This window comes from Crinia signifera, chromosome 2 (genome assembly GCF_055691185.1).
Source record: "Crinia signifera chromosome 2, ASM5569118v1, whole genome shotgun sequence".
Classification (NCBI taxonomy): Eukaryota; Metazoa; Chordata; class Amphibia; order Anura; family Myobatrachidae; genus Crinia; species Crinia signifera.
The window spans coordinates 32,786,779-32,809,443 of NC_139218.1; the positions used below are offsets into that span (position 1 = coordinate 32,786,779).

At 41.5% G+C, this 22,665-nt stretch overlaps 1 protein-coding gene across 3 annotated transcripts in view; it reads left to right on the plus strand.

Moving 5' to 3' along the window:
- The window catches only part of NCAM2 (neural cell adhesion molecule 2), a 344,278-nt gene that overhangs the window by 280,461 nt on the left and 41,152 nt on the right, over window positions 1-22,665 (plus strand). For 2 of the 3 annotated variants that reach the window (XM_083171879.1, XM_083171881.1), the window contains 2 exons: window positions 10,459-10,663; window positions 22,273-22,389. In XM_083171879.1, coding sequence (XP_083028005.1) covers window positions 10,459-10,663; window positions 22,273-22,389 — 322 coding nt within the window. The remainder of the gene's footprint in view (window positions 1-10,458; window positions 10,664-22,272; window positions 22,390-22,665) is intronic. The other variant, XM_083171880.1, reaches the window with a different exon arrangement.

Here is a 22,665-nt window from a genome sequence, read left to right on the forward strand (position 1 = left end):
CCCTGATCTTAAAGAAGTGTGTCGAAATCCACCACTTCTAAGTATCCGGAGAGGTCCGACTCTCCGGGACAAGTGCAGATTTCAGCGCCCAACGACCAAGCCAATGGTTGCAAGATAAAAAAAGGTTGCTTACGCTGCTTAGGCTGCACGATATGCCCCTCTATGATGGTGGGAATTTGTTTGCCTATCCGTGTTCTGGGAACTGCATCATGCTGAGACACAGGTTGACTTGCCAAATGGACCACATCATATATATTCTGCAAACCTTGTGGTCTAATGTATGTTAGTAAGAGGACAAGAACCTTCCAAGAACGCATGACCCAACATAGGTCTGACATTAAGTTGCCAATGATGAAGGGATCCACTGATAAGCCAGTGGCCTTCCATTTTTTTCGCAGAAGAACCACCAGATTACGATGCTCAAGTATATGATGTTTGACTGGGTCCCCCCACCAAAGCGGGGTGGAGATCATGGTCTTATGCTTCTTAAAAAGGAAGCTATATGGATACACAATTTGGCAACAATGGCAACAAAGGGGTTGAATGAGTACAACCACCATGGCATTTTTCTCACTTAGACTTGACCCTAAATTGGAAGTACAGATGAGTTGGAGAAACTAAGAACAGAAAAAGAAACTTTAGTTTTTGCAAGATCTCCTTTGAGATATAGTACATTTATAATTTTTTTTTTTTTTTGAAAACTCGCTGAGTTTCAAACTATTTTTTTCTATAGTACAGATATTTTAGGTGGCTGAAATGTCTCTGTTTATAATATTTTTTTCATTTTTTTCATGAGATTGGCCATTGCATATGATCTAAATTGTTGTGTTGACATGATAATGTCATCTATTCAGTACTATCCTTAGTTTGTTAAGTTCTGTTGGCAAAAAGCGTGTGCTGTAAAAGTGTTTTTATATATCTCTATAGTTTGTATTGTTATGTTATTTAGTAGTGGTGTGTGAAGTGGTGAATTCGCTTTTGTGAACCTCATTCATCTCATCAAGATTGCAGTATTGTAAGTATAACATAATTGCAGCTGTCAGCTGTTCCCCAGGGGACGACTTCGGTAATGCACCTACAGTAGCTAGGGCCTGTAATGTGTTGCTAGCCCCGCCATATGAAATGCATAATACTTCTGCTCTGTGGAATGCACAGGCGGAATTGTGATGAAACAGTGAGCACCCAGGACAGCGGCAGCGTGTGGGTCATCTGACCGCGTTGCTGCTCAGTGAGATGCATGGCACTTCTGCTTTTTGGAATGCATGGGTGGAAGTGAGATACTGTTAGACCTTTCCTAGTTTGCGGCTGGATGCCACAATGCGGTGCAGGCAGTGATTTAATGTTATCAACAATAGTGGTGGTGATCGGCTGGCTTATACCATTATAATGTTATTTGATGTGGCCTGATGTGTTATAGGTGTGTGTACACTTCCATCCGCGGTTATGCGTCCGGTGGGTGGAGTCTGTAATTAAGGCAAATTTCAGTGGCTATTTATATGCAACCTGGATGAGATGAAGGGGTGCTTGCTCTTTGGTGGCGATACTGTGGAGGTGTCCTGAGGTAGACCGCTATGTAAGCTGTCGAAACTTTGACATATGACCCGTGAATTTCTTTGTTACTATGTGAGAAATTTAATAATTTTATCTATTTTTGAAAAGCAATGGTGAGTGCACTCTTATTTACTTACTGTTTTATATATGAAATCGGCATGAAAAGCCGGCGGTCGGGATCCCGGCGTTCAAAATCCCGACGCCGGAATCCCGAACGCCGAAATCCCGACAAGGGGGGGACGTGGATCGCCCCCCCCCCCCCCCCCTTTGCGGGCTCGCTGCGCTCCCCAAGCAGCGGGCCCGGTGCCTCGCTATGCTCGGCACACTCATTTATTCTCCCTCCGAGGGTGTCGTGGACACCCACGGGGGGAGAAAGTGTTGGCATTTCAGCGTTCGGGATTCCGGCGCCGGGATTTTGAACGCCGGGATCCCGACCGCCGGGATTTAAACTGCATCCCTTATATATATAAATGCACTTTAGGAGGAGATAGTGGGGGCCTTGACAAAGGTCTGGGGGCAGACCGAAACGTTGGCCCATGGCCCACTGTCATGCACATTGCACTTTATGTTTCATTTTTCTCTGTAAGCTATATATATATATATATATATATATATATATATATATATATATATATATATATATATATATATATATATATATATTGGAAATGGATAGGCGGCACTCTGAGGCTGTCTGAAAGCAATTCACGCGAAGTCGATATTACATCAACGTTTCAAACTTTTATGTTTTTCGTCACTGGTACATCCTGACGAAAAACATAAAAGTTAAAAACATAAAAGTTTGAAACGTTGATGTAATATCGACTTTGCGTGAATTGGTTTCAGACAGCCCAAGAGTGCTGCCTATCCAGCTCCACTATTCTATCTCCCTGTGTGCACAGGGTAAGTTCTAGAAGGCACCGGGCACCATTGATTCTTTTATGCACCAGAGTGCCAGCCACCAAACCCTTATATATATATATATATATAGCAGATAGGTGTGGCACTCGGTTTTCTCTTATATCAAAAAAGACGACAGGACTGTGTTGACGTGTCAATGTTTTAGTGCTTTAATCGGCACTATCATCAGGATACTATAATGGATTTTTACTAAGAGGCCTTTCATAATTACGGGTTGACATTCACCCCTGTTCCTGCAATTAGAGCTCAAAGATTTATTATCTATAACAATATAGTTATCTCATTGGATCATATCACCTGTGATATACTTCAAAGATTGTAAACTTTTCCCCTGATGAAGTCTTTGGGTCACTGTTCATACTACTATTGAAGAATTGGATAAAATACAATATTGGAAAATCATGACTATTCAATATTTGGATCTCTATGGAACTTGTGGACCTTTTAATACCACAGGCACTATACCACTATACCACAATTGGGGAGTCATATATATATAAATAATTCAATACATTGTTTCACCAGTGTATTGTTCCATTAGCATGTTGTTTTTCCTGTTCAGTATATATGTATATTTATTGTTTATTGGTGTGTCGATTTTGTTTGACATCCATGAACGATTTATATATCCAATTGGGCCATGTTGTAATTTTCTCACAAATGTCTGACGATATTGTACTATTCATTCAAGGATGTGATTGGCCCCCTGCAGCCTCTTGATTCTCCCTAATTGGCTATATACAAGTTATAGTATTCGTTTTTAATTACATTTTGGTATGATTCAAACCATTATGTTACCTTTTGTAGCGCCCTGCGTTGTGGTTCCTCTTGATCGTGTTTTATGGTTCTTGTTAGTAAACTTGCGACTAGATTCTCTTGTCTATTGTAATTTAATCGCCATTTTACTCTGATCTTTGATATCTTGCAGTCTTGTCTTATGTATTGTTTATTTTGTATGTATATGTATTGTATATTGTTATTTATGTATCTATGGTGATGGTAGCACTTTTATGACGTCATTCACGCTGCGCTGCTGAGCAGGCTAGCGTCTGACGTACTTGAGCACATGGGGTATAAAGTCAAGTGGATTGTTTGTTCTCATTAGCCTGATGAAAACGTCCAAATAAAGGACGTTGAAACGTCGCCTTTGCAAACCCTGTGTACCTGAATTTTCTTTCTGCTTGGAGTGCCGCTCCACACCCTGCAAATATACTATTTCTAGTGCAGGCACCCAGCCAAGATTATATTGCCTAGGAGCTGTGGATTGTGCTGGTCTACTGGACACATATATATATATATATATATATATATATATATATATATGTATATATATATAGTCCATGTTCTGAAATAAATATATATATATATATACATAAACACAGACAGAGACACACACACAAACATACATACATACATGTTTTGTGTGTGTGTGTGTGTGTGTGTGGGGGGGGGCACTATTTATCTTGCCTTCGGGTAACTGAGACAAACTTATGCCACTGATTGTACTCACTCAATTAACTGCACTGGTAGGATTGTGTGTGCCAGAGACACACAGAGTATTATACTGAAGATACACTTATGAGAATGCAACAATACATGGACATTTTCTCTTAAAATTTGTGATCTATGATTCTTGAAAAAGATTTTTACAATTTGTGATCTAATAACACAACAACAAAATCGCATATTGTTTGGCTCTAAGGATTCTATGCTGGACATATTACAAATGCTTCTATGAGTGATGAAACAGTCCACTGAGTGGGCATATTTCTACAATTGCATCTCTGTTTAATCCACTGATGTTAAGATAAAGCATACTCATTCTATCCAATTGCAGTCCTTCAAGGAATCATGTAGTAGGACTTTTTTCTCAACACCTCTGAGATCAAATTTGACCTTAGGCTGTGTGATATCTAATATACTGTAGATCTACAGTCACTGACTGCTGAGGTGCCAATGTAGCGGACCAAAATATTTGAAAATACTTGTGTTAAAGTTCTATATTTTTTTATATGTTTTGTTATGTATGGTGATCGATAAATTGTTGCACATTTTATAAGTTTTTTTCGTTCACGTATTGCAGTCTGTTGTTTTTTTACTTAACCAAATCGATAAATGAGGTATCATTTTAAGGAGTATGTTCTCCCCTTCTGACGAATTGATCATTTGCAATTGCAAATTGTATTGTTTGTTTACAAATCAAAGTTTCAAAAATTGACAATATTCCGTTTACACGCTCCTCTATTCCGCAGCGCTGTATCTGATCAGTGTATGAAAAACATTGACGATATCCCGTTTACACGCTCAACTTTTCCGCTGCACTGTATCCAATCAGTGTATGAAAAACATGGGGGATTCCATGCGCTAAAAAGACTAGCAGCACTGGTAAATTACCGCCAGTGCTGCTACCAGACCGCTGTGCAATCTCTGTTCCCCTCTACCTGACACCTAAATCAGAGCCCACTCACCTACTTCTTCCTTCATACTTAACCAAAATCGACAAATAAGGTACCATTTGAAAAATGCTACATTTTCACAGGGTCTATCTACAGTAGTTTAACAAGATATTCCTTATTATTTGCAATCACTCTAACCAGAGTCTTTATTAACACTAAATCAATGTATGTACTGTAGCCAGTATTCATTTGTCTAAGAAAAGACACCATTAGCGTAATTGGCTTTTATTATAGCCCCATATATTTTAGATGTTACAGTACAGGTATTTTTAAATTTTTCCCACTGGCATCAAGGTATCAGTGTGATCACTATACAAATATACTGTACTGTTGTTGTGTTGCATTTATGACAAAACTAATTGCAGCACATTGCATATGTTTTGAATGTTTAATATCACATTGTTATTGAGATTGATTCAATTGCTTTACCAAATGTTACTAATGCTGTGTATACACGGGGGCGATAGGGGCTGAAATCGCTGGGAATATGGTTGCTGAGCGACCATATTGCCAGTGATTGGAGTGTGCACCAGCGATAAATCGCCGTGTGCGCGCTCCCGTTTTCAGCCCCTGAATGGTCGCTGGTCGGAGGAACATGCTCCTCCGACCAGCGACATCCCCTGCCTCTTCACCCAGCAGTGTTTAAATTTTCATCTGCGACCATCTCTGGTCCCAGATGAAAACGGGACACGGGGCAATATGATTGCTGAGCAATATATTGCTAGCAATATATTGCCAGCGATCATATTGCCCCGTGTGTACGCACCTTTAGCCTGGCATTTGCATTGCTAACCACTGGCAGCCTTGTCAGCCAGCAATCAGTTACATAGAACACTTGTTGCTAGGGTTAACATACCATGGAGTAGCGTGCTACAGCTGAATAATTTCTATTTAGCAATGGAAATTTAATTTACTTTAATTAGAAAAAAAAAATTAAATCTTAAAAAGCTTTTACATTCTCAGAAGTGGTTTTTATGGATTTATATTTTCTGCATATCTTAAAAATGTTTCAATTGCTGGCTGTTGATGTTAATATATATCTTTTTTTATGACTTGAGTGTAAATCCATCCAAAAGGGTGATGTTGTTCTAAATTAAAAAGGAAAATAATGAATTATGTTCTTGGCATACAGTATCCATCTGACTATTTCTCCTCCATGTCACTTGGCCATCAGAACTCTCGCAACAAGCGAGCTGTGGGCCCAGGTGCAAAACTATGGTTTGATTCTCTCTGATGTGAATTTGCATCCTTGCAAGTCACTCTAACCCTGTCTTTCGAATAGTTAGCAGGCACCACCCATTCGCACGTGAGATGCTTTCACAAGGCTTGCGAATGGATGTTTTACATAAACATCCATTCGCATGCCAGTAGGAACCTCCCCTATCTTTTGATGGTCGCCGGCCATCGAATGATAGTGAAGGTGCATGCATATGTAGAGGTGGTACAGACCACCCTTACATATGCGTGTAGAATTGCAGGGAATTGGGCGGGCAGCTGACATCCGGTTATGTCAGCTGTCCACCCCCCCCCCCCCCCCGCGCACGTGCATCACAGACACATTAGCATGTGTGCACCGAGCATTTTCACAGGGACACCCATGAAATGCTGGGCGTTTACATATGCTAATGGCCCAGTCCGGCAAGACTGGGTGCATGCACGCGGCGAACAGACTTTCCGCCGAGTTTGCACGCATCCAGCATATACACATTCGCAGAAACACCATAATGCACATTACACATAATGCAAATGACACATTATACCGCACACCATAATGCCTACCACATATTATGCCACACACTGTATTGCCCATTACATATTATGCCTCACACCCTAATTCCCATTTCACATTATGCTGCACACCGTATTGCCCATTACATATTATGCCACACACCTTAATGCCCATTATACATTATGCTGCACACCATACTGCCCATTATACATTATGCTGCACACCATACTGCCCATTATACATTATGCTGCACACCATATTGCCCATTATACATTATGCTGCATACCGTAATGCCTATTTTCAAATGTTTCTGCGGCCGGCAGCCCCCGCTTTATTTTAAGAAGTTTTATGCGCCATGTGTATGATTTAAGATGCTTCAGCCATGGCCAAAATGTAATGTATATATATACTAACTAACCATTAACAAAAAAACCCTTAATTACACAGCATATGTTCTGCTGTCAATAGTTGTCCTTTTATAGTGTCATTTTCCAATTTTATACAAAAATATATTCAGACTAATTTATATATGCAGATTTCTTTACTGTGTATTGTACATAAACTCAGTTAATTCTCAATAATAATCAAATTATATATATAAGAAAGTTCAGAGTGCGCTATAGATGAATACACAATTTAAAATGACAATATTTAATAAAGTAGCGCCTCAAGGGCTACACGACATATATGATAAAACAATCAATGTACAGAATGAATGGTTTTACAAAGAATTTTGGTCTTTCCAATGGAATAGCGGCGGGGCCCTTTTACTGCAATTGCAACACAGTCAAAGTTTTGCTGCCCATTATATTGTTTTCGGTCAGAAAGCAGTTAAATTATGTTCCTGGCTTGTGAATATCAGCACATTGGAGTTAGACCCTCACAGGATCACGGATCACAGGTCTTCACATGAAGAAGTGTACAGTAGGCAGAGCAATGATGGAAGAATAGAAAGAAATGGACTCATTCAATCCCTCACTGCTATTCCCGACGGGGGAAATAGCGGCGGGGCCCTATTCAATGCTGTTTTTCTGACAGCATTGAACAGGGATCTCAGCAGAATGGACCTGACTTTAGAAGCAGTCATGGATTGTTGAGCTCCCGGCCATAGCTCGCTGATCCACAGCCATATCTAGCAGCCACGCCCCCTTTCTGGTGTTTGGCAGGTGGGACCGCCTGTGGATTCTTAGTGGAGCCAGCCAAGAACGGGACAAGGTCACGGCTGTCGGGCCAGCCCAACAGTCATGACCTGGGATTAAATATCCCCCTTTAAAGAAAGCAAATGGGAAAGAATTTTATTGGGAAATGGAAAAGAAAAGGATTTTCAATCAAATTAAATTTTATCTTATTGAATTGACACATGTGGATGAAACAACTGATACCTGTTAACAGGGGTGAATTGGCCGTAGACCCTACTGGGAAGATTCTCTAGGCTGATGCACCTGTGAGGCCACCTGTCATACAGTGACTTTTTTTATTTGGCCCTGTCCATATTGGCCCCATCCCCCACCCATCAGTTCACAGAGCACCCAATGCTACACCTAAGGTGGATACCCATATATCTAAATTGTAATAGCTGTTAAAGCAACAGGAGAAGGTGATATCAGGGGTTCAATAATTTATTGGGTGTTTCTGGGTTTCTTTGAGGGAGTTGTGGGGATATTTAGGATATTCATGGAATTATGGTAATTAGTTGATTGTCTGCTTGAAGGAGGTCTGGGGTCTGTGGTCAGTCTCAGTGGAGGGAGGTGGGGTATTATGTGAAATGTGGAGGTTTTTAGTTTGTCAAAGCAGCTGTAAGGTTTGGGGGCCACAAGACAAAATATATTGAAAGCAATGAATTCCACACAGGTGTAATGATGTATTAACTAAACCTATTTTGTGTTTGTTCCACCTACATTTGATTTGGTGCAGCTCATGTGAAGCCACTTCTAGAAATTTCCAGGGATTTTAGTTTCAAATCTGCCAATTCCTGTTAAACATATTATTATATGCATATTTTGTGTGAACATTGAGTATCATGTACAGTATATCATATACGTTGCTAAATTTCTCTTTACATTTTTGCTATTCTTTTTATCTTGATTTTATTTTGGGACTGTGTTCAAAATGTAAACACTTATTTATAATGTATGATACATTTTTATTCTACAAAATCAAATAAATATTTTAAATAACTACTGTAAATTCTATTTACTATGGGTCCTCCCTCAGTTTCTTCACCGCGTTGCCCACCTACAACCCAATCACATTAACTTATGTACTATAGGATCCTAAGGATAGCACTTGCCTATGCAGTGCTTGAGCACCTGTGATTGTTGCAGATAGCGAGATTTATGAGGGAGGACTCATCTTTATTGTTTTAGTTTTTGTACAGATGGAGCAGCTCATTTTAGCTGCTCCTGGCAATTCTATCGCCAATCCCCCCCACCAGCCGCCGTCCTATGACAGAAGGGGGTGCACCGCACGAGACTCTCGCGCACCCCGTTCTGTCAGAGGCTGTAGCAGCCCTCCGCTTAGGTCTACCCCTTCGCCCGCTCTGCCCCAGCCTACCCTCACTCCCTGCCCGTCTCCCTGAAGTGGAGATGGGCAAAGAAGCCGCTCCCTGCCGCCTTGCTGAAGTTTGTATTTGAGTTAACATAGAAGAATATATTGACTCAGTGGATGCAGAGCTTGCATTACATGACATTGAAAGATTTACTGGAAAACCCGTTTCAAATTCCAAATGTCTAGTTTCAATTTGCTATTTCCAGTGCTTTAAGTAAGATTTTAATCTTATGTACAGTATCATAGGCAGTGAAATTGTAATCTGAAAAAAATAGATAAAAAAATATGGTACTGTACTTGTGTATTTTGGCGGCGCCCCCGATCTCCATCACGCGATGTTTTAATCGCATCGCATGCCATGCACCCGATGGCATGTGATGCGATGCGACGCGATTTTTGCCCCCTATGCGATAAAAGATTGTATAAGCACCCTAAAGGGTGCTTTTAAGCACCCTAATGGGTGCTTACAATGTTAATGCACCCCCACGCCTCCCCCCACTATAAACGTGAACCCGAAGCGTGGCGAGTGCAGCGAGCCCGCGAGGGGCGGCGGTACGCGTCCTCCGACCTTTTCATACCCCCACTATCCACAACGGCGTGGAGTTGAGAATAGAAAGTGTGGCGAGCACAGCGAGCCACCAAGCCCGAAGCATGGCGAGCGCAGCGAGCCCCGCGCGGGGACGCGGATACCTTCACAGGTATCGGAGTCCCCTCGCGGCCTTCACAGGTATCCGCGTCCCCGCGCAGGGCTCGCTGCGCTCGCCACGCTTCGGGCTCGGTGGCTCGCTGCGCTCGCCACACTTTCTATTCTCAACTCCACGCCGACGTGGATAGTGGGGGTATGAAAAGGTCGGAGGACGCGTACCGCCGCCCCTCGCGGGCTCGCTGCACTCGCCACGCTTCGGGTTCACATTTATAGTGGGGTGGTGGCGGGGGGTGCATTTAACATTGTAAGCACCCATTAGGGTGCTTATACAATGTTTAATCACATCGCATCGCATTGTATGGCATTGTATGCCATATACAATGTCATACAATTTTAAAATTGTATGGCATTGTACAATATCGCGCGATATCGCGTTGCATCGCATACCACCGCATGCCTTATGGTATGCGATGCGATGGGCGCCGCCAAACTACACAAATACCAAAAATATATATTGCAGAATAAAATTGGAAGGGTGCATAATATATTCAAAGTCAAATTATATATAGCTGTGTGTTAAAGTACATATTCTCTATCTTTTCCTTAAGATACTCTTTTCAGCAGCCTTGGAGTTGGAGCAGTCATCGGTTTGGCAGTAGCAGCTCTCCTGTTAATTCTCGTTGTGACGGATGTCACTTGCTTCTTTATGAGACAGCGCGGATTACTTATGTGTATAACCAGACGGATCTGTGGGAAGAAAAGTGGTTCCAGTGGCAAAAGCAAAGAATTGGAAGAAGGAAAAGCTGCATACTTGTGAGAACAAAATAATTGTCTTTTTCATTCTTAAATGTGCTCTAAATGTAAAAATATGAATATGACAAAACGTATAATATTTAAAATGAGATGTTCCCTTATGTGGACTTCCTGTTATACTTTTATGCAGCCTAAATACAGGAAATTTGAAACCGTTGCATTCAAAGCTATGTTTGTAGTAGCTCTTTTTTTATAAAAAGCAAATTAAATTTTATCTTCATTGATCAATTTAATTCAGAAAGAAGCACAATGTTCCTTACATTTTAATTATTTGTTTCTTGCTGAAAGACTGTAACAATAACACATGATAAATTGCATAATGTCTGTAAAAAAAAAAAAATTATAGACCATTTGACATTTTTCACATTTTATTACATTGTAGAATTCAAAATTATTTATTTGTGATATTCTACCACTGATCAATGCAAGTGAAGAAACATACTAGATAGATAGATATAGATCCATCTAACTTGCTGAAGCACAGCTGTAATATATAGATATATATATCTATCTATATATATATATAGATATAGGGTACTTGTTTCCTATCTGGGCGCCCAGGTTTTCTACGTACGGCACCGTAATGAAATCGGATCGCATCGCATCGTACACATACACGATATTTAACGATGCGATGCGATGCGATCCGATTCCCCATAGGAAACAATGTTAAATGGCTCAATTTAGCCAAATTATCATAGGAACAATAGTAAATGGGCCAAAAACACCCCTGAACATTGAAATGTCAACGTGAACCCGAAGCGTGGCGAGCGCAGCGAGCCCGCGAGGGGCGGCGGTACGCGTCCTCCGACCTTTTCATGCCCTACTATCCACTAGGGCGTGGAGTGAGAATAGAATAGTGTGGCGAGCGCAGCGAGCCACCGAGCCCGAAGCGTGGCGAGCGCAGCGAGCCCCGCGAGGGGACGCGGATACCTTCACAGTTATACGCGTCCCCTCGCGGGCTTCCCAGGTGTCCATGGCGACGCGGACACCTGGGAAGCCCGCAAAGGGACGCGTTTACCTGTGAAGGTATCCGCGTCCCCTCGCGGGGCTCGCTGCGCTCGCCACGCTTCGGGCTCGGTGGCTCGCTGCGCTCGCCACACTATTCTATTCTCACTCCACGCCCTAGTGGATAGTAGGGCATGAAAAGGTCGGAGGACGCGTACCGCCGCCCCTCGCGGGCTCGCTGCGCTCGCCACGCTTCGGGTTCACGTTGATGGCGGGGTGGCGTCAACTACTTTTGGGGGGACATTTCAATGTTCAGGGGTGTTTTTGGCCCATTTACTATTGTTCCTATGATAATTTGGCTAAATTGAGCCATTTAACATTGTTTCCTTTGGGAAATCGAATCGGATCGCATCGCATCGCATCGTTCAATATCGTGTATGTGTACGATGCGATGCGATCAGATTTCTCTACGGAGAATAGCATGGTGCGCAATTAACTTAGTGGGCGCCCAGATAGGAAACAAGTACCAGATATAGATATATATCTATATACAGTGCTATTTTTGTAAGAAAATAGGTTCAGTTCAATTCTCTGCCCATTACACATATGTCCCACACCGTGATGGCCATTATACATATGCCACACACAGTGATGGCCATTACACATATGCCACACACAGAGATGCCCATTATACATATGCCACACACCGTGATGCTTTATTATACATATGCCACACACCGTGATGCTCCATTATACATATGCCACACACCGTGATGCGCATTACACATATGCCGCACACCGTGATGGCCATTATACATATGCCGCACACCGTGATGCCCATTACACATATGTCCCACACCGTGATGGCCATTATACATATGCCACACACAGAGATACCCATTACACATATGTCCCACACCGTGATGCTCCGTTATACATATGCCACACACCGTGATGCTCCATTATACATATGCCACACACCGTGATGCCCATTACACATATGTCCCACACCGTGATGGCCATTATACATATGCCACGCACAGTGATGGCCATTATACAAATGCCACACACAGAGATGCCCATTATACATATGCCACACACCGTGATGCTTCATTATACATATGCCACACACCGTGATGCTCCATTATACATATGCCACACACCGTGATGCCCATTACACATATGTCCCACACGTGATGGCCATTATACATATGCCACACACACAGAGATGCCCATTATACATATGCCACACACCGTGATGCTCCATTATACTTATGCCACACACCGTGACGCTCCATTATACATATGCCACACACCGTGATGCCCATTACACATATGTCCCACACCGTGATGGCCATTATACATATGCCACACACAGTGATGGCCATTATACATATGCCACACACAGAGATGCCCATTATACATATGCCACACACCGTGATGCTTCATTATACATATGCCACACACCGTGATGCTCCATTATACATATGCCACACACCGTGATGCCCATTACACATATGTCCCACACCGTGATGGCCATTATACATATGCCACACACCGTGATGGCCATTATACATATGCCACACACAGAGATGCCCATTATACATATGCCCCACACAGAGATGCCCATTATACATATGCCCCACACTGTGAAATAATCTCAGTGGTACAGCTGTAATTACACGCCATCCCTGAACCCCACTCCCTGGCCGGGCCTCCTGCTGCCCCCATCTCTTACCGCAATCACGTTCACAAAGGTGGTCTTCCCGGAGTACTGCAGCCCCACCAGGGTCAGCTCCATCTCCTCCTTCCAGAACAGGGGTTGCCAGGGGTTCTTGCTCGTTGCCAAGGGGGGTTAATGCTCGTTGCCAGGGGTTCTTTCTTGTTGCCAAGGGGGGGGGGGGTTAATGTCCATTGCCATGGGTTGCTTATTCATTACCAAGGGGTTAATATTTTTTGCTCGTTGCCAAAGGGGGTTATATTCCATTGCCATTGCCAGGGGTTCCAGCTCGTTGCCAAGGGGTTAATATGTGCCCACCCGCCCGTCAGCTGCTGCTTACCCTGTCTTCCCCTGCACACAGAGAGACAGACACTAGAAGTCATTTTTCTCATCCAGCGTCTGACAGGAAGCACAGCTCTGCAGCGTTACCAGGAAGTCGCAGAGCTGTGCTACCTGTCAGACGCTAGAGGTGAACTATGACTTCTAGCGTCTGTCTCTCTGTGTGCAGGGGAAGGAAGTCAAGGGCAGCCGGAGCTGACGGGCAGTTGCTATGTTCTAGCAGGATAATGCAGGACATTTCAGAGTAATCTCCTGGAGAAGGGTAAATAGCACTGGAGACCGCCGTTTACATTACTTTCAATGAGGACAATGGACTGCCCCTATGTATCAAACTCAGCAAAGCATTCTGAAAATTGGACCGTTTAGTTTACGCCATCATCAGATGGCATAAAAGACATTATGCCTATGGAGGACATTTCCTCCCCGACTGGCCATAGAAAATCACACCACACACAAGCCGGGATCTAACTCGCAGTACCAGTTTCCTTTAGTGCATAGGGCAATGTGTAGCAACAATAATCATGGTATTGTCATTAATATAAAGACATATGCTCCTATGGGGCTTTTTTGTAACCACTTAAGGGTCCATTATATTGTAACCACTTAAGGGTCCATTACATTACATTGCATACCATAAGGGTCCATTACATTGCATACCATAAGGGTCCATTACATTGCATTCCATATTGTATGCGCACAAATGCTACATTCCACCTGTTTTACGTAACAAACCCATTCAATTTTCTCAACTTGTGAGAATGAACTCCATCTTCAAATAGAGATAGTTCTCTTAGCCTTACTCATTCGTATAGGAAGAAACTCTGGGATTACGAAGAGAAATTCTTGGAGAATCTTCTACCACACAGAGGGTTGAATGTACTAAAACAAAAATGCGGTAAACCCCCAGTTTTCGGGGGGTTTACCGCATTTTTAAATGTTCTAGGACACGGCCTCTGTGTCTTTGCTGGGCAGGGTATTTGGGTGGTGATACCCTATAGAAGCCTATGGGCTTCTTATCACTGCCTCCGCTGCAGATGCCAAAGCCCCTCCCCCTGGCTTATCTTCCTCCAGGTCCTCCTGGACCTGGAAGGTAAACTCCTCCCCCCCCTAGCAACGCAGTCAGACGTCCTTCCGGCTGCAGGTCGGAGGAGGAGGTTTCGGAAACAGTCTGCTTAGGCTTCCAGCCTTGAGGGAGAGGAAGAGGCGCCCGGGGAGATAATGGAGACCCCTGCGCACACCACATCACAGGTATTGTGGGGCCTCCATCACCTCATTGCGATGCTAATCACATATGTCAGTACATATGCATTAGCATCGCTGCGGTGGTGCGGCGAGGGGAGGCGATGTATTTTAATACATCCCGCCCAGTGTGACCTTTAGATATGCATATGTGTGACCTCTAGGCCCCCGATAATGAATTGGCCCCTGAAAAAACAAGAACCATCATATGTTATTCCTGATTGCTGTTCTTCACTAATCTTTTTTTTAATATTTGCTGTGACTGTTCTTTAATCTTGTGTGAAAATACACTAATCAACTGTGGAACCTCTTAAAGTCAGGTGTATTTATTATGAAATCAATTGAAACACTTTAATCGTACACATGTGTGGACTTCAATCAATTCATTATGTGATTTATAAAAAAAACTGATTGCTCCAGAGATTATTTATGTGTGTCTTAGCACCTACTTATGAATACTTAAGTAATCAGTTATTTTTTATAAGTCATTTGTAATTAATGTTAGAAAACCATTAGAGTTGTTTTGCTGAAAGCGGTTAAGAATTCCAGAATAAATCATTTCATGAGTTCACAATGCCAGAAAAACTAATGTGAAAAATGTCAAAGGTAGTTACTATTTTTATTGTCATTGTATCATGATTATTATTTGTGGATATATTTTAGATTTGTTAATGTGCCGGCTTGTATAAAAGACAGCCACTATTGTTTCTGGTTTTTATATATTAAAATTTATACTGAACATATTTTATCACATATTATGTGAAACTTATAGTACTGTAAAACATTTTTTTTTTCCAAAAAAGCCATAATGTTTGTAACATTTTACACAGTCAATAGGTCAAATGTTTGTTCTAAGATTATGAGAACACACAGAGCTCTCTTCAAAATAATTATTATGAGCCTAGGCTAGTTACAAAACTTTTTGAAGGGCTTGTCATTTTTTATTATTACATAGTATTAAATTATGAAATATTTTAAAATAAAGTCTGTGATTTCTAAAAAATCTTCTTTGGCATGTTAACATGTGTTCTACCAATCAAAAGTTGAAAAAAGCAGAAAATTCACGATAAATATATATATAAAATAGCATACAGTAAACAATGTTACTGATTAGAAGAAAAAAAACGTGTTTGGATAAGGAATGGACTGTTGCAATGTGAATATTTTTGTAATGGTGAGGACATCAGAATTGGTCAACAGGGAGGTATCCATAAAAAAAGAACCTGTCTCACAACAAATCAGTAGCAGGTTGTTATGAGTTAATATGCTGATGTTAGAGGTGGGAAAAAAACTATAGGGTGTACAGTATATGAAACAGAATCACCAAAAGTTATTTAGTAATAATTCCCAATTTTTTTAAATAATGCATTTACCTTTACTTCAGCATGGGCATAGGGAAAACTAAACACTGAGTCCACACTCTGCCGGCACTCGACTCAAAACGGCAAAATAGTACAGTAGGTGCCATCACCAAATTCAATGAACACAATCCGGGAGGAGGCGGCACTCAGAAAAAAAAAATTCAACACATTTTTGTGATAAAAGACATATGTATATTATAGCGCCTAGCGCTTTCGGGGTGTCCCCCGTCCTCAGCTTCTCTTCTGTGTATTTGCCCTGAGGACGGGGGACACCCCGAAAGCGCTAGGCGCTATAATACACATATGTCTTTTATCACAAAAATGTGTTGAAATTTTTTTTTCTGAGTGCCGCCCTCCTCCCGGAGGTACAGTATATATATGATATCCGGTTTGGAGGAGATACATGTGGGTCTATAGTTGTTTAGCACCACCCTGTTTGGAGTGTTTTTTATATTTTTTCTCTCAATCTTTGGGGATTTTTCCTGATTTTTATGTCAATGAAGAACATGTTTGAAGGGAGTCATTGAATATAAAAATTATTTGCTTTGAATCTACCCCTGATGAAGTAAGTCATCAAGACAAAACTCATTGGAATTTCAAGCATCAATTTAATTTGGAAAGACCATTTTTATATTGTTTTATATTGTTTTATAAAATATTGTTTTTATAAATATAGTGACACTTATGCAATAAATGTGCTAAATTCCTCCATATACAAGAGGCGTCATCTTGAAAAGGTGGTGGTATTACTTATAGAACACTCTATTACTTCTCTCTCTCTCTTTCTCTCTTGAATGTTCAAGTACTTAGACATCCACTTTGTGTCCATGTAGAATGTGATACCAATAGGAGTGTCATTATACACCACCATTAGTTGATTAGCACCATCAAAATTAGCACCAGTTCTATTGCAGTTGCAGTTTTTCCTCATGATTAAGGCCTCCGATGCCTGCTGCTGTGAATCTGCCGCCTGAGTGTCCCATTTTTTTGTGCACTATCAGCCATTACCCAGTTACCGATCAGGAATACCCATCACATTTCCACCATTTTTCTGATTCTATATGAATAACAGGGTTATTCAGAGCTGATCGAATTCACAAGCCTATTGATTATCGAATGACTATGAATGCGTATAGATCGTAAAACTCATGTGCAAGGCCTAACAGTGATAAAAGTCAGCAGTTCATTTTTTCGCAGTCCCCTCACAACTTAACCGACACAACAAAGCTGCCATTTGTGTGTGGTGACCTGCCATTTTCTAGGAGGGTGTGAGACCTCAGCTCTGGCCTTGATCAGCGTGATTCTGCTGCGAGTTGTAGAATAGTCAAGGCATGGAAAGAAGAAAAGGGTGACTGCGCTGGATAGGTCAATTAAACACTTGTTGCCTAGTACAAAATATAATTTTAATCATAAAATATAAACAAATAAGGAGTACAATTACTCCACAATAAAATCACAAAATATACTCCACAATGATAGTAACCAATGGTGTGGCTATAGACCCAATATTGGGGGAAGGTATAGAAAAAAATAGTAAAAAAATAGTAGTAAAAAATGGTAAAAATGGGTAGTGACTGACTTTAGTTGTCCATACGGTACCGTATTGATGAACCAGCTGGTGTAGATATGATGCAGAGATTTTTTAGTATCACTGGATTCCCTCACTGATAGGTGGCTGTTGGAACAGATGTCGAGAGTCCCAATTGGTGGCCCTTGTGGAGGATGTACCCCCTATAGTCTTTTGCGGCCCAATGATGTGAAGAAAAGGGGGGGGGGACGTCCCCAGTCCAAAGATGGTTTCCAATGTAAAGGACTTTTCAGAGGCTTTATATGTCACTCCGCAGTTGGTAGGTAGCTTTAAAATGGTTGTTAGTCTGTCCCAAGTAAATTCACAGACGCGTTTTGCTCCACTGGGGAGCTTTTTCAAGGTGTGATGTACACACGCATCGATGTGGCTGTAAATACGATTCGATATCGACGGCCACTGGGACCCGGCATCGAAGAGGAAGGAGGAACAGATAGCATGAGGAGAGCGTGCAGGGGGAGGGAGGGGGGATGCTTCATAGAGCACCATTAATCTGCCTTCGATCTGGAAGATCAAAGCAGAGAAAGACTTGCCAGGCAAGTCTACATGTATTTCTGCATTCAATCCCAGTGGCACGGAGCCGCGCATCGGGATCGAATCTAGATCGAATGCAGTTAACGCTGTTCGATTTAGATTTGATTTTGATTCAATTTTGCTTCGATTTTGCTTCTAGAACCAAAATCGAATCAATAACATGTCCAAATCGAACCGTGTGGATGCACACTGGAACAGAATGGGAAAATCATTGGATGTGAGTGAGTTACAAATGGATTAGTAGTTGGGCATCACAGACTTGGACAGGGTGGGTTTTCACTCTGTCTTGGGGGTCGCAGGGCTCTGCAAATTCTCCCAGCAGCGATCAGGTCTGAATCAGGCCCTTTGTTATTTAGCCATCTTTGGTCAAGTTTTGTTCTCATAACAAAAATAATGCTGACTTATTTATAAATTGTGGTTGTGCGAAGGTTAATAAGATGCATTCGGATAAACAGAAGAATGTGTCACATGAATATAATGTACAATTGGAAACACTAAATGTACTGAAACCTCTTTGAATGAGAACACTTTGAAATAGCTGTTTATCCTGTTTATTGGATTATCCTTCATCCTGCAGGATATTAGGCCTTTGAATGTCAACGTCGAGATGTGCAAAATATCCTTTAGATCATATGACAGCAATAACTAAAGTGATTCCTATCCCTCGACTACGGCCCTATAAATTTTAGCAGATATTTTGCACATCTCTTAAAGCAACTTTGGCATGCAAAGGGGTTAAATATAACTTAGGGAGCACTCCTTTCTGGGGAAGTTATATTTTACTGGATGCTGCCACTATTGACTTGATCTACAGAAGTTTATACAGTAGTTATGCTACAGTGTTAACAGCCTTTAGCACAATCTGACAAGCCGTGTACACACGGCAGCGATATGGGCTGAAATCGCTGGCAATATGGTCGCTGGCGACCATATTGCCAGTGATGGGAGTGTGCCCTGTCGATAAATCGCCGGGTGCGCGCTCCCGTTTTCATCCCCGTTATAATCGCTTGTCACAGGAGCTTGCTCCTGCGGCCAGCTGATTACCTCTGCGGCTCCGTCGGCAGAGGTTTCTTTTCATCAGCGACCATCTCTGGTCGCCGATGAAAAGGAGACATTGAGCGATATATCGCTCAGTGATATATCACTCGGCGATATATCACCAAGCGATATATCGCCCCGTGTGCACGCACCTTCAGTCTCTAGTCTTCAATGGAAAAGCCATAATTTGAACATATGAAATTGGCTAAGGTGAACAATTTCATATTTGTGCACTCGTGTCTTGATTGACATGACATATCTCCAAAGTATGGGTCATTGTTTAGAATAAAAATATGATAGCCATTTAACCTCTCTCCAAAGCATAGTATCAGGTAATTGTCATGTTTGTGGCTCCAAAATAATCCAAATGATCAAGGGTAATCCAGTTAAAAATAATGACATTAGTATGATAGTTTGGAAGAAAACAAATATTGGCCTGTGCGTAAAATCCTCTTCACGCTAACTGAACCAAGTGATCCCAGTACAGCTCCTACTACAGGGTTCAATTCAATTACAGGTGATGTTTTAGCAGTTCAGGTTGCATGACAAGTCAGCAGTGTTAATGCTGATAACAGCAGTAAAACATCACTTGGACATTGGCTAAGCACCAAAAATTCAGCTTTGCACCCCATAGGGTTTTTCAGAAACATTTGTGATGTGCTTCCAAGCCACACATCACCCATACATCACATGACGTTGCATGATGATTTTAAGTCGATGGCAGCTTTTAACAATGTGTAATTCGCTAAAAGCTTAAAATAGATGAAATAGTAAAAAACAACAACAAACTGACTAATAAAATATGCATTTAAAGGACTGATAGCAATCAGACAAAGTAAACATAAATTGTTAATGTTTACATACGGTAGCTATAAAAGGCATTAGGTCTCCTTGGATCCTTCACATGCTATGTTAACATGGAACCTTGATCATTTATTTATTACTTATTTATTTTCAGTTTCTTATATAACGCAGCATATTCCGTTGCGCTTTACAACTGGAAACAACAGTGATTAAACAAACTTGGTAGTAACATACTGATATAGAGGTAGGAGGGCCCTGCTCGCTATATTATAATCTATAGGGATAATAGGAGGGATACATAAGGATAGAATTCCATAGAATGGCAGTCCCAGAAGATTAGAAGACTGCCCTGATGGGATGCAATTATATATTAATGCTACTGATAAATTTAATTGAAATTCTTAAAACCAACCAATAAACACATTGTACTCAATAATGTGTCAAAAAACATTTGTCAAATGTATTAAGTTAAAAAAATGAACTAATACTGTACACTTACCAGAAATAATAGGTGAACTGTATTTACAATATCGCTCCAGCTCCATCGGTTGGATGTTGATTATTGGTGGACAGAAATGTTCAGTTGGACTGAGATCTGGGCTTTGACTAGGCCACTTCAGAAGACCATTGACCTGGAGTTGTTCTACTTCCATTTATGCTTTTGCTGTGTACTTTGCTCTTTTTAAAAAAACAATCACTTTTGTAGACTATTGGCACGATTCAGCCCTGTAAGCTTGGCTGTGAATTTGCAGCACAAGCATTTTCGAACAGTCCATAGTGCTCATGTGTAAGCCGCCTGTGCATCAAAGTCATCTGTTTGCAGGGTGATTGACAGCTGAGGGGGCACTTGTAGACATCACCCCAGCGTTTTCTGGAAAAACCGCAGGTGGGCCTGGCCGTGAGGAGGGAGGGCCACTGATGTAAGCAGCAGCCTCCATCTCCCCATGTTGATCACAGCCCCGAGTAAGTCTAGACTTAGCAGCTGCAAACAGGAGGAAAACCATTTGATAAAGAGTAATTGCAAATGTATGTATTTGCAGCAATGCGCAAGAACGGGGGAGACTGTGGTGGAGCGGTGTTTACCTGTCAGCGATCAGGTCTAAATTAGGCCCCAAGTCTCTGTACTTGCTCTATATTTATTTTACCCCCTCCTGAGTTTTGTAGTCCCTGCTACAGATAAGCATTCCAACAACATGCTGCAGACACCATCATACACCAATGTGGGTATGGTAGTGTTTAGTTTGTGCCAAGTATAGGCCTTAACATTGTGACAAAAATAAAATAATGGTCTTGATGGATCATAGAATCTACTTCCACGTGTTAATGACTAACACATTTTTTAGAAAACTGTAGCCTCTGATCTGTTTCAACAACAATTTTCTTCTCGCCACCCTTCATACAATCCAGATTTATGAAATGAACATGATTTTACTTTAACAAACACAGTTAATTTCATATCTGTCTTCAAGACAGTAACTCCATGCTATCAGCATCTTGTTGGCCTTTCTTATTACAGCATGTGGAAATCTATTATGAATATATCACAGGAATAAATGCTAAGGCAAGGCCACATTTTTGATTACTTAAGGGGGTATTCAATTTTTCACCACTTTTTTTGACGGGGGAAATGACGGCGGGCTGTGTTTCCCAAACAGCATTAAAGAGGCAGATCGACAGAATGGGCCCGACTGTCGGGCCTGTTTTACCGATATAGGCCATGAATTGTCGCGATCACAGCCGAATCTCGACAATCCATGGTCGTTTACACAGACATGCCCCCGGACATTGAATCGAAAACTTAAACTAACCAGGGTCACGGCTTTCAGGACAGGTCGACAGTCATGACCCAGAATTGAATACCCCCTTAGTGTTATTAGTTGAATTTCAGTTAAATATATCATGGTCCCATGTTGTAGCTCAGAAGAATGTGAGAAAGCCCAAGTGAAACTTTTTATAACCACCGTACAACACTTTTAAATAAAATAATGTTAGTGTTTGGTGACAGGTGCATTTTAATTTAGGATTGCTTGATATCTTGTAGGAAAGCTGGATCAAAACAACCAATAGTAGAGATGAGAACTGAGGATGAAAGAATTACTAATCATGGTGGGAGCCCTATAAATGAACCAAATGAAACCACACCTCTTACAGAACCTGAGTATGTATTATATTCTTGTTTTGTTGGTTATTTTAGTTTACAAACCAAAGCAACAGAATATAGAGATATAGCAACGCTCATCTATCCTGTTTGCCCGCCATCCTGGCTTTGTTGTTGGGCCATGATAAATGTTCCTTTATGGTGCACTTAGGCAAACTATGGCAAAGTATGCGAAATCATGTAACTACACTGCTTCGCAGCTAGGTGGCAGTATCTCCAATATCTCAATTATTACAGTACAGTGCTGCGGACAAATATGTGAAATCATTTACTGTC